Source organism: Anastrepha ludens, chromosome 3, assembly GCF_028408465.1.
Source record: "Anastrepha ludens isolate Willacy chromosome 3, idAnaLude1.1, whole genome shotgun sequence".
NCBI lineage: Eukaryota > Metazoa > Arthropoda > Insecta > Diptera > Tephritidae > Anastrepha > Anastrepha ludens.
The window spans coordinates 33,387,445-33,404,035 of NC_071499.1; the positions used below are offsets into that span (position 1 = coordinate 33,387,445).

The 16,591-nt window shown below is 39.0% G+C and overlaps 2 protein-coding genes across 10 annotated transcripts in view; one reads left to right on the top strand and one right to left on the bottom strand.

Annotated features, from left to right (window-relative positions):
• The window catches only part of LOC128857372 (protein gone early), a 147,916-nt gene that overhangs the window by 104,499 nt on the left and 26,826 nt on the right, over positions 1 to 16,591 (top strand). The window lies entirely within an intron of this gene.
• Positions 4,749 to 5,832, bottom strand: LOC128858842 (translation initiation factor IF-2-like). Its single transcript, XM_054095368.1, has 2 exons — positions 5,253 to 5,832; positions 4,749 to 5,005 (listed from the first exon to the last, which is right to left on the bottom strand). The coding sequence occupies exons 1-2, from the start codon at positions 5,830 to 5,832 to the stop codon at positions 4,749 to 4,751; spliced, it is 837 nt and encodes a 278-aa protein (XP_053951343.1).

The following is a 16,591-nucleotide window of genomic DNA, read 5'->3' on the forward strand; positions in this document are numbered from 1 at the left end:
GATAAAGTGTAAAAGTCATGGGTTTGATTGATAATGCAATGTAAGTGTAATACAGAGTGATAGTAAAGTAATTATTGAAGTTATTAATGACATAGGTAGGTAGGTAGGTAGAAATGACAGTCAATCTTTAAACCAACTCGCTTAAACTGTTGCCGATCCATTGTGATACCACAGTAACAGTTTACCTGTTACTCCTTGTTAAATCATTTTGTTTGAAGTGCAAACCCTAGGTTAGGTTAGGTTAGGTTGAAGCGGTTGTCTTGTGGAACACACTCAAGCTCATAGTCCATTGTGATGTCGCGTGGGTAGCTTTCTCTATTTCTCCTAAAACCAGTGTGCGCTTTTCAAAAATTTTAGAATACCTCGTATTTCTGCAGAAATGAGATCTTCCAATTCGTTAAAAAATTGTCTGCTTAGAATAGCAAATCTCCGTCTGGATAGAGCAGGACAATGACACAGAAGGTGCAAGATTATCTCTTCCTCTTCCTCATCAAGACAACTTGAGCCACGGTTGACGGTGTAAACCCTAAGGTAATCAGTATTATCCTTAAGGTAATCAGTATTATTCAAGAGCGATTAGTCACAGTAGGTAAACCTAGTGGCAAGCCATGCAGGACAGTAACAGAGAAAGCGCTCTTCCTCTTCATTCTTACATCTTCTGCAATAGTCGAAATGGGGTACGTTCAATCTTGTAGCACGTCGCCGCTTGTGATCAAAGCAACTAACATATAGATGTTTTTCCTTGACCGCCCTTTGAGCGCCTGACGTCCCATTTTGGCCAAATTCATTTTGTAGCATTATTTGTCAGACTATCAACCCATCTCGTGTTGGCTGAAGTGACCATACCACTTGCACACCGCAGTTTGTGGGTTGAGAAGGGTATACCTACAATCTCCACACTAAGAGGGAGACGAGTGGTGGTGCCGTCTCTCGCAAATTTGTCTGCCTTGCAATTCCCTGGTATGTCACTACAACTGGCACCCAAATCAAATGGATGATGGAGATCAAATTAATTAGTGACAACCCTAACAAGAGATTTAGTTGCCGCTTGGCGATCAGAATAAATATAGATTTCTCTAAAGGTAGTCACATTTTTACCAATTAGTAACATCCAGCTATCAAAATAATCAGTAAGGTTCTACCATTTCTTAATGCTTTGTTTCACGTTTGCCGAACGGGTGGGAATGATAAAAAAACATCAAAATTTCGGCTCAGTTGCAAAGCCGAGTTTCGTCGTGCGGTCAGTCGACATCGAACGGAGGCTTTTTATTTAACTTCTTTTGCATACAAAAATGAAAGAAAAAAACATTTTTTTTTTTGATTTTAATAATTTTAAAATTGTCGCTGAAGTTAACCCTTCCGAAAAATTGGACTTGGACGGTGTTGCCCATTTTGGCTCTTCTGTTTATCTGAAACGCAAAAACCAAAGAAATATTAATCAGAATGATTGTAGCTATTCCCCGTACTAGAATAAAAAAAATGGTTCTACTACGGGTGATAGCCATTGATGTTGTGAACAACATATTCAAATTTCAGACGATTCGGTTGAATAGTTTTTTTTACAACACCAGGCCAAAACAGTCGTTTCGAGATAAATGAGTTTAAAGTTTGAGGAACAGGAGTGCGCGGACCGCTCTCTACCTAGTTAATGGGCTGAACAAGCTATAATACTGGGAAGTTCCTTTCGAAGTATCGAAAAAACAAAAAACCGATAACGTCAGAACAACGCTTCCAAATTGTGGAAATTTACTTAAAAAAAAAAAAAATGTGTTAGCGAAGTTCATGGAGCACTGGTGGTATCATCGGTCCATTTTTCGTTCGAAATAAGGAAGGACTGTCGTTGCGGTGAATGACGAGCGCTATCGAGCCGCGCTGACTAAATTTTTGTTTTTAGAAATAATTAAATAAACAAAATCGATGACATTTGCTTACAATAAGACGACGCAACTCGCCATACAGCGCGCTTAGCAATCGATTTATTGCAATATTCAAGCCACTATTAACGCCTTACGTCCAGATATATTGGAGAAAGTGCTAAAAAATTGGACTCATCGAATGGACCATGTAACTCGCAGCCACTGCGGACATTTGCCGGATATCAAATTGCTATGAAATTACCTACCAGATTATAATAAAAAAATTTATTTCAACAATATTTCTGTTTTATATTATCATTTTAAGAGCAGTCACGTGTCGACGCAGGCAAGAGAGTTTTTGAGCACTCAAAAGATGGAATTGATGGGCCATCCGACTTACAGTATCCGCTAATGGCGGATCTAATGATTTCTTTTTGTTCCCGAACATCAAAAATAAAAAGCGAGGTCAACGTTTTTCAATGCCTGAAGAATCTGTTGACGCGTTGAAACAGCTCGTTTTGGATGCATCCCCTTCCGAGGGGCAAACGTGCTTTGAAAATTTGTACAAGCGAACGCAGGGGGGTTCAATATGTACCCGTGCCAGAAATGAAGACATAATTTTTTCCAAATTTTTATTTTTCAACATAGTTCCCTTTTAGAAAGATACACGTCTCAAAATGCTCCTGCTATTTTTGTAACCCCTCCGAAAAATAGGATTTGTCGAACTCTCCAAAATACGCCTCTGTTTCGGCGATGACTTCCTCGTTTGAACAAAATTTCTTTCCCGCGAGCCATTTCTTCATGTTAGGAAACAAGAAAAAGTCCCAGGGAGCCAGATCGGATGAATATGGGGGGTGCGCGCAATTTATGCAGTTTGGCGGCGACAACTCTGGATGAATGTACTGGAGCGTTGTCGTGGTGAAACAGAACCTTCTTTCTCCTCCTTTTTCTAAAAAATCCATGAGGATGACGCCGTTCGCATCCCAAAAAATCGTCGCCATGAACTTCCCGGCCGATGGGACTGTCTTCGTCTTCTTTGGAGCGTCTGTTGCCAAATAATGAATCCAGGTTTCATCCACGGTAACAACTCGACACAAAAATTCTTTCGGATCTCGCTTGAATTGTTCCAAACACTGCTTCGAAGTTAACAAACGTATCCGCATGTTGTTTCTTGCGAGCAATCGCGGCACCCATCGGGCCGACAATTTTAAAACGCCAACTTATCACGTAAAATATTAATGGCTGTTCCGGTCGACACACCTATGACCTCTGTTACTTCGCGCACTTTCGTTCGTCGATCAGCGAGAATTATTTCGTGGACTTTTTGAATGATTTCCTCGGTAACCACGTCTGCCGGCCGTGCTGGCTCGTGCCATTCGATTTTTTTCGATGATTAGGGCATGAGACGGGTCGCCGCAAAATTCGAACCGAAACTGCTCAATTTCGACCAAAAGCAGAATCGCATGAACATTGTAAATGAGATGTTGAACTCTGTCCGTGACGGCCCAATTTGCTCCAGAGGGTCATAACTGGTGCCGAATCGTGAGTTTATGGTTATGACGTGGAAACCAAAGCTCAATCATCTCACTGGAAGCTGCCGCACGAACCAAAACCGAAAAAAGTGCGCCAAGTTCGGTCGAACGTAAAAGTTTTGCTTACCGTTTTCTTTGATTGCAGGGGCGTTGTGCATCATGAGTTCTTGCCACAGCGTAAAACGGTTAATAAGGAATATTAACTGCAAGTTATGCGCAATTTGAGCTAAGCAATCCGCCAGAAACGCCCGGATTTGTGGAAGAACAAAAATTGGCTCTTTCATCACGATAACGTCCCTGCTCACACATCGTTGCTTGTGCGCAACTTTTTGGCCAAAAACAATACACTAATGATGCCACAGCCACAGTATTCCCCAGATTTGGCCTCCTGTGACTTTTTCTTGTTCCCGAAACTGAAGAGGTCCATGAAAGGACGACGCTACGCTACGATTGACGAGATAAAGACGGCATCGAAGGAGGAGCTGAACAAGTTAAAAAAATGATTATTTGAAGTGCTTCGAAGATTGGAAAAACCTCACAAGTGCATTATATCTCATGGCTATTACTTTGAAGGGGACAAACTAGATATTAATGAATAAATAAATAATTTTTGAAAAAAATACAAAATTCGCGATACTTTTTGAACACATCTCGTACGACTTTTTTTATTTCCTTGACAATAAACCGAATATAAAAAAAATTCAAGGAACGTTACAATTTAGTGTCGTTTTTAGTCGGAACATAGAGCGGAGACCAACGCATTGAATCTATCACGATTTGGTGCAATTCCTCGAATGTAAGGGCAGCTACCAATTTGTCATGCATTCAGCATGTGTCGTTCTTATCCATTCACTTCGGCGACGTTCTCTTCTTCTTGAACCTTGCGGGTTTCACTCGAGTGCCACTTTAGCGATGCCATTATTTTCATTTCCCAAATTGTGACCAATCCAACGCCATTTCTGACGGATACTAGTTTATAAAGTATTGTGGCTTGAATATCAAGTTGTGATATTTTTGCAGTTGAAAATAAATTTTTTTAACTCGTATTTTTGTGCTAAAGAAATTGATCAAGTCAATATATGATTCCAGCTCAAAAGTGAGCTAAATTAGATTCAACATCGAAAGCGAAATTAATTAAAAGCGAACTTCTAGGAATATATGCAAACTCTATAGGAGCGTTACCACGTTTTTTAAATTTCAATCTCATTTATTGAATAACAACAATTTATATAGAAAATAACAACAAATTTATACAAAAATAACAAATATGTTTGCTCGGAACAAATAACACTTAAAAGTTAATGAACAGTTCCAACTCATGCAAAATATGCAGGTCGTAAATTCGTATCAAATTTCAAATTTAAAGCTTCAAGAAAGATGGTAGATACTGAGCGCTAGGCTGTTTTGGCTGCAGTGACTGCTGGGACTGTTGTGATGGCCGTGACAGTTGCGAACTCTGTGACTGCTGTGTCCCAGGCAAGTTAGGGCTGCCGCTGTTCACTTGACGATAGTTGTAGCTGCCATCAGGGTTAAGGCTGTCCAAAGCGCCAACGACAGAGGTAATTGGAGCGGTTTCCTCGCCGGTTTCGGTATTACCACCCAATTGATCATATTGGTCTGAAAAGTAAAAATGTCAGTTAAATCAGTAAGAAATACTGGCAGTATTTTTTTGTTTTCACGAAGTAAAGAATACTTTTAAGTGCACAAAGAATTTATGCGAAAAAGAAAAGTAAAAATGTCAGTTGAATCAGTAAGAAATACTGGCGGTAATTTTTGTTTTTTCCACGAAGTAAAGAATACTTTTAAGTGCACAAAGAATTTTTGCTGCTTTCTTTCTTCACTCAAATGCATTCGTGCAACTAACCCTTAATTTCCTTTTGGGCCTGCTCTGCCTCCTCAGGTGTCTTGTATTTGATGAAGAATACTTCTGGTTTGCTGGGTTGAGTTGGTGCTGGTGTGGCAATGTTGGCAGCATCGATATCTTCGCCCTTCTTATGCAGCACATAGATAACAGTTTTCTCTTCTTGTGGTGCAAATTCAGCCGAATATTTAACATTATCAGGACCTGGTGCCTTAATGAAGATCACACGGTAGTTCTTTTGTGGTTTGCCCAAAACCAAATGTTTCGATTTGGCCGCAGTGTCTTCGGGTGCAGAGATGGTGTAGAATTGTTTGTTGATGAGTGGTGATTGCTGATCGGACTCGGGTGGCAAGTATTTGTCACCACCGCGGCCGCTAGTGCCCAAGCCATTGGCACCAGGTGCGATACCGCCACCACCACCACCACCACCAGGTGCGATACCACCACCATTACTGCCGATTAGGAGGCCACTGTTACCGCGTGACAATAATCCACTGTTGCCGCTGCCTGGTTCATATCCATATTGGGGTGCAGCATTAGCGCTGATAGCGCACACAGCGACGAGTACGAAAAGGACACGCATTTTTGAAATAGTAATAGTAATTTTTGTTTTCTAATAAATTCACAATCACTTTAAGACCGTTTGCGGTATTTGTATTTTGTATTTGATTTTTTAATACTCGATTTTTCTTAGATTGCGCGTTTCGTTAGTCCAGATAGACCGCGTTGATGTTTTACTATCGAATTAAGTTGGTTTACTGGATATAGGCCTATTGATCTACATAGTTTATATACAAAGTAGGGGCCGTTTGTCACTAAATTGGTTGCTGCATAAATTGAGCATCTGTTTCTGTTTTTCTGCATCACATTTCGAATATGCAGATTTGCTACCTTCTGCGTGTCTGTGTGTCTGTCTGTCTGCTGAATATACAATGAAACCAATTTCATAGGCCTAAGAAACCATCTACTTAATACTATTGTCTTGATTATTGCCTTTATTGGTATGTTGTTAATGTTGAAAGTGTGACATTCTGTTGTAGTCGTACACAAATAAAAATCGAGACGATTCATTAGAGTGAGCCAAACTATGTGAGTTCCAATTTGGAATGGTGCACAAAAGCTGAAGAGAAAAATGTTTTGACAGTGTTGTTATTGTTGCTATTATTGTATTATTGAACTTCATGTGTATCGTTATTTTTTGTGCATTTCTTTGTTGTTGGTTGAACTTTGTATATTTTTTACTAGGCTCTGCTGACTTTTGGTATTGTTCAAATTCACACTCTAGTTTTACATGTGTATGTACACATGTTTCTGAGCCTGTATGGATTTATCATTTACTGCCTATAAGCTCGATAATTAATTAGTTAGTAATGCACAAAACGAGTTGGCAATTAATGCTAGTTCAGTTGATTATTTTTTTAAACAACTTTTTTTGATCAAATTCTTCTTCTTTTTCAATATATCGCCTGCCGACTGAAACGGAGTTCTTCGCCACATCATTTGTAAGCTTTTATTTCTTTGTCGAAATATTCGTGCACGAAACACACGCAGCGCAGGTGCTACTGAGTTTTTGCTGCAAACCACCTACAATTAGGCGTGAAATCTGTCATTTTGTAGTAAATTTTTTTTTTTCAGTAGGTGAAGTTAAGGCTGGGACTCGCAAGTTTTGGCAAACTAACTATAATGTCTTTATTAATGAAACTTGGTGGAGCTGTTAGGCGGGTGTTAAGGAACAATTTTTATAACTCCAAATTATTCGGGAAATAATAATTTCGTAATTATATATTTGCCTTCAAAGTGCCCTCGGGAACTTCACTATAATTTGGCACATTACACTATATATTTTTTTACACTTAACTGAAATACACTAAATATACACTCACACGCGTGTTTTTACTAATTTTTATACTTATATTCGAATTATTTCTTTAAAATGCTTTTGTCCATACAATCACTTTCAAATTTTAAACGCGAATAAGAATAATATGAAAACAAAAATATGAAATAAATGAAGTATTTTAGTTTAGTGTTAATAATGGGGATGGGGGTGATTGTGCCTCCTTACTACATACACGCATATGAAGTTTTAATTTTGGGTTCAATGGTTTTAAGCCGGAAAGGAGTTATAGGCAAAAATACTGTGGATTGCGTAGCCGGAGTTGGACTGATGAGGGTTTTTTTTAAAGGAAACGCGTTTTTTAATAAAGACATCTAAGACCACCCTACAGGGTTTGATTGAAAAGTAATGTGCCTTATTTTTTCAAGCTGTTTTATTAAACCTTTTGGCTTATACAACTGATATTCTTCAAAATAGGACCCTTGAGCGTCAATACACTGCTGGTAGCGGTCCTTCCAATGCAGGAAACATTTTTTAAATTCATCCGCCGGAATCGCGTTCAATTCGGCTGTCACAGTTTTTTGGATCGCCTCGATGGAGTCGAAACGTCTCCCCTTCAGCTTTCTTTTCAGGCGCGGGAGGGTGGGGAAGCCCCGGAACCCCCATCTTGGCCAATGCAGAGGTGCAGAGGAAGGCGATGTGCGCCGGCGCATTGCCGTGATGAAGGGTCCAATTGTTGACGAGGTCGGGCCGAACCGACCTTCCTTGAACGACTTGTGCCACCGTTTTACCTGGGCACTGGACAGAGATTGATCCCCGTAAGCCTCCTTGAGTAGCCCAATGGTTTCGGTACTCGTTTTGTTTAGCTTTACGCACAATCTGATCAAGTAATGTTGCTCCAACGATCGCTGCATTTTCGCCACTGCAAATCCTAACACACTTTTAAAACAGCTTTCACGCGTAGAGGGATGTTGACTGCACCGCTGTTGCCAGCGAACTGGGACCGGTTTCTAGTGGAAGGGGAAGGTCCAACGATCATTTTCCCCCACCAGTCGATTCGGTTGATCGCTTGGCAGACACTCCGCGCGGGAAGGCTCATTACTTTTCAATCAAACCCTGTAAGTCCCATTTCATCTTAAAGAAGGTAATCTTACAGCGCATGGAAGAATTTTGAGTGAAATCCTGAATGCTCCGTGCCTGACGGTCAATGACAAGATGGAAAGAAAACTAGAATTCTCCAATAATTTCAAGGTGGTCATCAGTGTTCGCTCAGCGTGGAGAAATAATGAAATATCTTTAAAACAAGGCGCACAAATGGAAGACAGCATTGCCAGGGCTCGAATTGTCGAGACACATTTCAAGAAGGCCATTGTAATGGGAAAAACGACTTGCATTATTCAGGCGGAAGTCCACGCTTTAGACTTATGTGACCTAAGCGCCCATAAAGCATTTGATTTTTAACAACACCTGCTAGCAGTTGACGCATTCGTTGCTTTGGCCCTCGTGCGTTTAACATTAATCGCGTAAACATAGCGACTGTCGCAATGAAAGCTCTTTGTCTAGCATAATTCCAAGGTACTTAATAGCTGGTATAGTAGTGACTTTGTGTGCGCCAACTCGTATAGTAACTTTCTCTAACGCTTAACATGAGGCCCGCCTCTGTTTTCTGCTCCATGAGCTTAAGTCCATTTTGTCAAAGCCACGTCTCTACAACTCCTATGGTCTTGTTAACTTTGTCACAAATATAGCCTAAGTGCTTCGCTTTAGCAATTTCTGGGATGTCGCTCGCAAAAGCAGACCTGGCTACCTTGGGGCAGGGGACCCGTCGTACATAATATTCAATACATAGTAAGGACGTCTCGTCCTCATGTGTTCCTAAACTTATGTGAATGTTCAGCTTTCGGTCGAATGAGATGCAAGTGCTTCGGAAGCACAGTCTGTATGGATGACGATCTTATGAAGATCAACCCTTCCTTGGCTTTACGGTTTAGAGGCTTTGCGAATCTTTGCAGAAGTAATTGATCAGCGCTGTGAATCATGCGCCAATCTGCACTGCTTGCTTGACAAGAAAAATACCGTTTGGGGCTAGCGGCGGGCAATGTTTGAATAAAAAATGTGATCTTCATGCCCGTCATGTCCGATGGCAATCAAAGGTTTCTCACCTTAGCGCTTTTGAGAGAATTGTTGTATGCGTGGGGATAAGTCTAAGTAAAAAAAGGGGGAAACTAATAATTGAGGTCAGTTTAGTCATGCCATTTATATGGACGAAATCAAAAGGGCTCTCGAACAGTATGGAAGGACCTCGTTCAGAAAGATCTGTCTGCACCTGGTTGCACAGCAGCTGGCGAAGGTTCTTCTTTTCGATTAAGACATTGACTTGTATAAAAGCCTCAAAATAAGTATACCAGAATTGGGAAATTTATATTCTAATTTATTCTTGTGTTTTTTTCTTTGTTTGTATTAAACCAATTAGCTTACTGTGCTATAGGCAAAATAAGCAGAAAATGCTGACTGATATTGTAAAGCAATCACGCAATCACTTCTCTGAGAATGCGCAACTACCTTTGAAATCATCTAAATCACATTCTTTACTCCAAGCTTTGGAATGTGTCTGGCATTGAACTTGGTGCAAAAACTTCGCAAATCTCTTTCAGTTCAAAATACACATCGCGAAATAGACAAAAAATTAAAAGCTAGAATTAGCAGCTGTGGTAGTCATCGCTGCTCACCTATAAAATTAAATCGGAAACAATAAAAAAACGATTGTCACTCCATAGCCGTTGACAAGAGGTGTGCGTGTATATGTATACCTACATGTATATGTATGTATGAAAATTTCGAGTCTTCGTTTTATAGTGATATATTCAAGTTTATTAACACATTATCGCGGTGTGCTTTTAGTTGTAGTCACATAGAATAATTTTGCATAAATATTTACACAAGCAAAAAAAAAGCTTATAAGCAACCAACTTCCGAATGATAAATGTCATCGTTGAAAGTACTGTAGGCGACAGCGAGGGTGTTGGCGAGCAGAGTCGAGGGCACTTTGTGATCTTTGTGTCGACTGCCGATATCGCTTGCCCAAACTATCTGCGCTCTCACTCTAGCACATGCACCGTAATTTCTTAAGGGGGTAGTATGGTATTTTTTTTTTTTTTTTTTAAATTATTCTATAACATCTTAAGATTATTGTGTGAAAGTTTGAAGTGCATTAGAGTAAAATTGACAAAGACACAAAGGATTAAGTATCTACCTCTCCAACCGGATTTCACGCATCACAAATCTTTAAACGCGTTTTTCTCACACTTGCCTTTTTTACGGTCGGTGTCCACTGTAGATTCATATCTACTGCACCGATTCTTTTCAAATTTGGTTTTTTTGTTTCTTTACTTTATTCACGAGGTAATGACGTCGAGTTTTTTTTTTTTTAAATTTTGTCATATTTTAAAACAACAAAGTTTTCAAGTTTTTTTTATGAAAAATCGGTGTTTTGACTTCAAAGCGCTTTAAAAAATTTAAAAAAAAAAAAAAAAATTCGACGTTGTTACCTGCGAAACTTTATTAGCTGATGAAATCAATTTGGTTTTTTAATTTTAGTTGATCCAGTAATGAGTTCTGAGGGACACCGCAATAAAACTTTTTTATGAGACGTCCGCGAAGATTCGCTGCCATCAACTCATTTCTTCATAAAAATCAATGAAAATTTCACACAATATTCTTTAAATATGACTTTATAATGAAGTAATTTTAAAATTTTGAATAAATCAACTGTGTCGACAAAAAAAAATTTCGAAAAATAAGCTTGTTTTACACCGAATTAACCATACTACCCCCTTAAGACTTTGTGGTTTCTTCTATGATTTTTTTATGATTTTACTTCTGCATAATTTAGTCATTATACAAATTAGTCTAGCTAATGGATAGTTGCTTCTCTTTTTGTTTACTTCTTATCGCGAAACCCATAAACATAATGGTAAACCTTACACGCTTCAAATTTGCCAATTTAAGATCTTTTTGATGTAATAAAATACACAAAAATACCGTATCTATCATACTAATTTATTCAGCTTCATGTTTTATGTAAAATATTGTGGGGTTCTTGATTTGGGAATACCCATGCGTCGATCTTCTTAGATTCTACTTTGGTTTTGTGCATTAGGATGGCCAAACAAAAAAAGTGTCTTGATGCTACCCTCTAAATTTATTCTATGACGAAAAAATTAAGACACCTGTTTTTTATTCTTTTTATTTAATATTTAAACGTACCGCCAAAGCTTTGAAAATTACCATTAAATTCTGGCGGGAAAAATGCGTTTTTCGGTTAATTATTTATAAAATGTTTAAAATAAAAATAAAAATTCATAAAATAAAAATAATAACACTTTTGTTAGGTGTTTGGCTGAGCTTCTCCTCCTATTTGTGGCGTGCGTCTTGATATTTTCCCACAAATAGAGGCACCTACAGTTTTAAGCCGACTCTGAACGGCAAATAGGTTTTTATGAGGAGCTTTTTCATGGCAAAAATACACTCGGAGGTTTGTCATAGCCTGTCGAGAGGCCAGTGCGCTATTGGAAATAACTTTTTCTATCATTTGATGTTTTATGCACGGAGACTCGAACTTGAGCACTTGCGAATGGTAGTTGTAGACGGCCACTTGCTTGCAGATCGATATTATTTTATGGTATTTTTTTTTAATTCGCAAATTACCAAAAACTGATACTCAACAGAAACACTTAGCCTTAAACTTATTTTTATAGAGACCCTATGAAAACTAACACTTTCTAGGTAAGATACAAGTTTTTATGCAAAATTACCTTGCTCAAAAGGTTCTCGGAATATATTCAGAAAATTTAAAATACGAGTTAGTTTCTCAGTAGTGATCGCCTTCAAAGCATTCCCCATTAACTGCAACGCACTTATGTCAGCGTTTGATGCAGCTTTCGAAACAGTTCTGGAACTCTATTTTCGGTATAGCCATCAGAGCAGTCTTCGATTTTTCCATTACTTCCTTTCGGCTGCTGAAACGCTGAAGTGGTACCCCGTAGCGATTTTTTGACTCGATCAGAAACAAATCGCAGAGAGCCGTGAGAGAGATGGAGTGAATTCGATGCCGTTTCGTTCTTAGTCAAAAATTCACAGATGACACTGTGCGACAGTGCGTTATCATAGTGCAAAATCCACGAATTGTTTTCTCATAGATCCTTCACGTAAACCGCTTTTCATAACGCCCAAATAATACAATAGTTCGGCCGCCGTAGCCGAATGGATTGGTGCGTGACCACCATTCGCAATTCACAGAGAGAACCTAGGTTCGAATCTCGGTGAAACACCAAATTAAGAAAAACATTTTGCTAATAGCGGTGGCCCCTCGGCAGACAATGGCTAACCTCCGAGTGTATTTCTGCCATGAAAAAGCTCTTCATAAAAATATCTGCCGTTCGGAGTCGGCTTGAAACTGTAGGTCCCCCCATTTGTGGAACAACATAAAGACGCACACCACAAATAGGAGGAGGAGCTCGGCCAGACACCCAAAAAGGGTGTACGCGCCAATTATATATATATAAACCCACGTCTCGTCTCCAGTAATATGTTGCTTCTGATGAATGTTTGGTCGGATTTAGCCTTAAAAATCCTGTCTTTGGCGATATCAATGCGGTCGCTTTTTTTGCATGAAATTCAGGTCCAACTTTACAGCGACACAGCGCAAAGCCCAATTAACTCCATTATTTTGAACGGATCTATAAGCAATGTTTATGTCCTCTGCAAGCTCTCTGATGGTTAATTGGCGTTTATTGATAAACTTTTCTTTCACTTTATTGATGTTTTCATCGATGTTGACAGTTCGTTATCCTCGATGGACTTACGATTTCTTCTGAAGTGTTCATGCCACTCGTAAACGGCTGTTTTCTTTAGAGTATCATTACTGAAACAGTTTTCCAATATTTCTAACGTTTTTGCACCATTGAATCCAACACAAAATTTAATGCAAACTCGTTGATGTATAATCAAATCCATTTTGAAAACTTTAAAAAAATGGAAAAGAAGAGCAGTGGTAGATTTACTCAAGACGGCGTAACTTTTACAAATGTCAAGCAACAAAATTTTGGTATGAATGTTAATCACAGATGTGGCAATCTAACTCACAAACAAAAAACAAAAAGAAGCAGAACTCAAAACAGTCGACTTAGACAGTCACCTGGCGGTTGTTTCGAGAACTCTTTGATCAAAGTAGTCTACAACAATAATTAAAAACAAGTTAAAAACATAACCATACTTTCCTTTGTTATTAAAAGTTGAAAAGACCAAAACTAAAAAAAAGAGATACATTTGGGGATTTTTTTTTCATTTCTACATTTATTTTGAATTTTGCTGGTTTTTAGGGTTACTATAAAAAATAATTATCGTTATGAGAATTCAATGATAACTTTCAAAGCATTGGCTGGTGGCACGGGTAAATATTAAATAAAAAAAGTCTCTCATTTCTTTTTGACGACCAAAAATAAATTTGTAATTTTATTTCGTGCCATCAAAATGTACATATACTTGTATATAAGTATATTCGAGTGCATGAACTTTTTTTCTGAAGGTGGCAAAAAACATTGAAAGCCGAAAAGTGTGAGACTTGTCTTTCGACTCACCTTCTAAAAACTCACCTTAGCTCCGTTTCCCTCCCGCGGGACAACCGCTAGGTAGTACTTCACTGGAGGGGGGCGGGCTATTGCCTCTTCATAAAAATCTGCGCGGTTGTTCGCGACGCAGTTTGGTAATTACCATTCTCGCCATATTACTGACAACGGACCAATGTTCTTTTGAGCCAAACATGATATCTACTAGGTTACTAACCATTATTGGGGCAGACGAAGAAGACATGCTCTGTATCTTCAATTAGACCGTCAGAAAAGGTGCATACGGGTCGTCTTTACGCTTAAATCTATGCAAATAAGATTTAAAGCATCCATGTGCATCCATAAAGTACTTGGGTCAGGTAGAAATCTAATCTTTTCAATTCCGGCTATTCAAGCAGCATTTTTGAAAAAATGCTAATGATGCCATCACTTTAAAATTCTCTCAAAGCTGTCCTTCTCTACGAATGCTTTGCTGCGTTTCGATAATCGCTGGAAAAAGCTGTCAGTGGCAAAATAACTGACAAGTATGCTACCGTAGCCGAATGCGTTGGTAACTACTAACGGGAAGTGGGCAATTCGGAAACAGCGGGCACTAAACACCAAATGATGGTGGTCACTCCTCGGCAGGCGATGGTAGACCTCCGCGTGTATTTCTGACATGGAAAAGCTCATCATAAAAAAATAATCGGATCCAATATAAAACATAAAACTGTAGGTCCCTCAATTTATAGAAAAAAACATCAAGACTCCTACCACAAGTTGGAGGAGAAACAAAGACGGCCAAACATCCTACAAAATGATGTAGCGCCAATTAAACATATATATATATATAGGTATATAATAGGACTATGAATAAGTTCGTTTCGGTTTTACAACAGATGGCGTAACTTGATTATTATTCCATCGATCCACATTTCCAAACATTCATTGGAGAGCTACTGTCGTAAGGCACAAACGTCAGTATAAGTTTTTTATTTGAAGCGTAAACAACAATATTTTTACCACACTTGAAAATGTCGAATTTCGTGCCAAATAATGTGTTTTTGCGGGGAATTCTTCTTCATTATTTTAATATGAAGAAAAAAGCAGCCGAAAGTCATCGTATCTTGGTGGAAGTTTATGGTGAGCATGCTCTATCTGAGCGAACGTGCCAGAAGTGGTTTGCACGCTTTAAAAGTGGTGATTTTGGCTTGGAAGACGAAGAACGCGAGGGTGCGCCGCCAAAGTTCATGGATACCGAATTGGAGGAATTGCTCGATCAAGATCCGGCTCAAACGCAAGAAGAGGTTGCAAAAACTTTGGGAGTTGATCAATCAACCATTTCCAAACGTTTAAAAGCCATGGGAATGATCCGAAAGGTAGGCCATTGGGTGCCGTATGAATTGAAGCCAAGAGACGTTGAACGCCGTTTTATGGCATGCGAACAACTGCTTCAACGGCACAAAAGAAAGGGTTTTTTGCATCGAATTGTGACTGGCGATGAAAAGTGGGTCCATTACGACAATCCAAAACGTCGGGCAACGTATGGATACCCTGGCCATGCTTCAACATCGACGTCGGCGCAGAATATTCATGGCCTGAAGGTTATGCTGTGTATCTGGTGGGACCAGCTGGGTGTTGTGTATTATGAGCTACTGAAACCGAATGAAACGATTACGGGGGATGTCTACCGACGACAATTGATGCGTTTGAGCCGAGCACTGCGAGAAAAACGGCCGCAATACGCCGATAGACACGACAAAGTTATTTTGCAACATGACAATGCTCGGCCACATGTTGCACAAGTGGTCAAAACATACTTAGAAACGCTCAAATGGGATGTCCTACCCCACCCGCCGTATAGTCCAGACCTTGCGCCATCCGATTACTATCTCTTCCGATCGATGCAACATGGCCTGGCTGACCAGCACTTCCGTAATTACGATGAAGTCAAAAAATGGATCGATTCGTGGATTGCGGCAAAACCGACCGAATTTTTCACAAAGGGAATCCGTGAATTGCCAGAAAGATGGGAAAAAGTAGTAGTAAGCGATGGACAATATTTTGAATATTAAATTTGTAACCATTTTACGTCAATAAAGTTTCAAATTTCGAAAAAAAACCGCACGAACTTATTCATAGTCCTATTACATAAAGTTACCTGTATTTGGACCACCCTGTGCATATTCGCGTTACATAATACATATAATAGGTGCTCATAAAAGTACGTTCTTATTGCCACAAGTGAAAATGGCTCGATGTTATTGACCTAAAACCACTAATGTAGCCAATAATTTTAGGTACATCAGCGATCAATCTTTTTTTGTTTTGCTATTTTACGGTCAATATGTTCAATAGTGTGAATCTGTGGAATTTTTACGATCCCCAATTTGACACGTCGTTTACACTACACTAATTGGACTAGCGAATTAACCCAGTTAGACGTTTGAAGTTGCCGCCAAAGCATCTGCATATAAAAAGACTTACGTAGATGCATATGTATGTAAGCATGTATGTATGTATGTATGTATGTAAATATCTAACTTTATTAACATTTGAACTGTCCCCTGTTGGCTAATTTGCATTTTTATAGCTAGTTACATGACGATCGGATTAGTGATCGATGCGCCTCAAATGCATTGACCGAAAATTTTTTGATTGATTCGTGTGACCTATGATACGATTTCATTACTGAATCGGCATAAATAGATTGCCTGGTTTCTTGCAGCTTTTTATGTTATCTCAATTCCACAACCATCGGTAATTTTATTGCCATTATATTATTATTAACGTCTTTCTGGTTACTTTTTTGGCTACGGTTGTTCGTCTTTCGGTTGTGCCACTGCACAGTGGTTCTCCGAGCGAGACACATTATTCGTTTTGGTAAAATATATTTATTT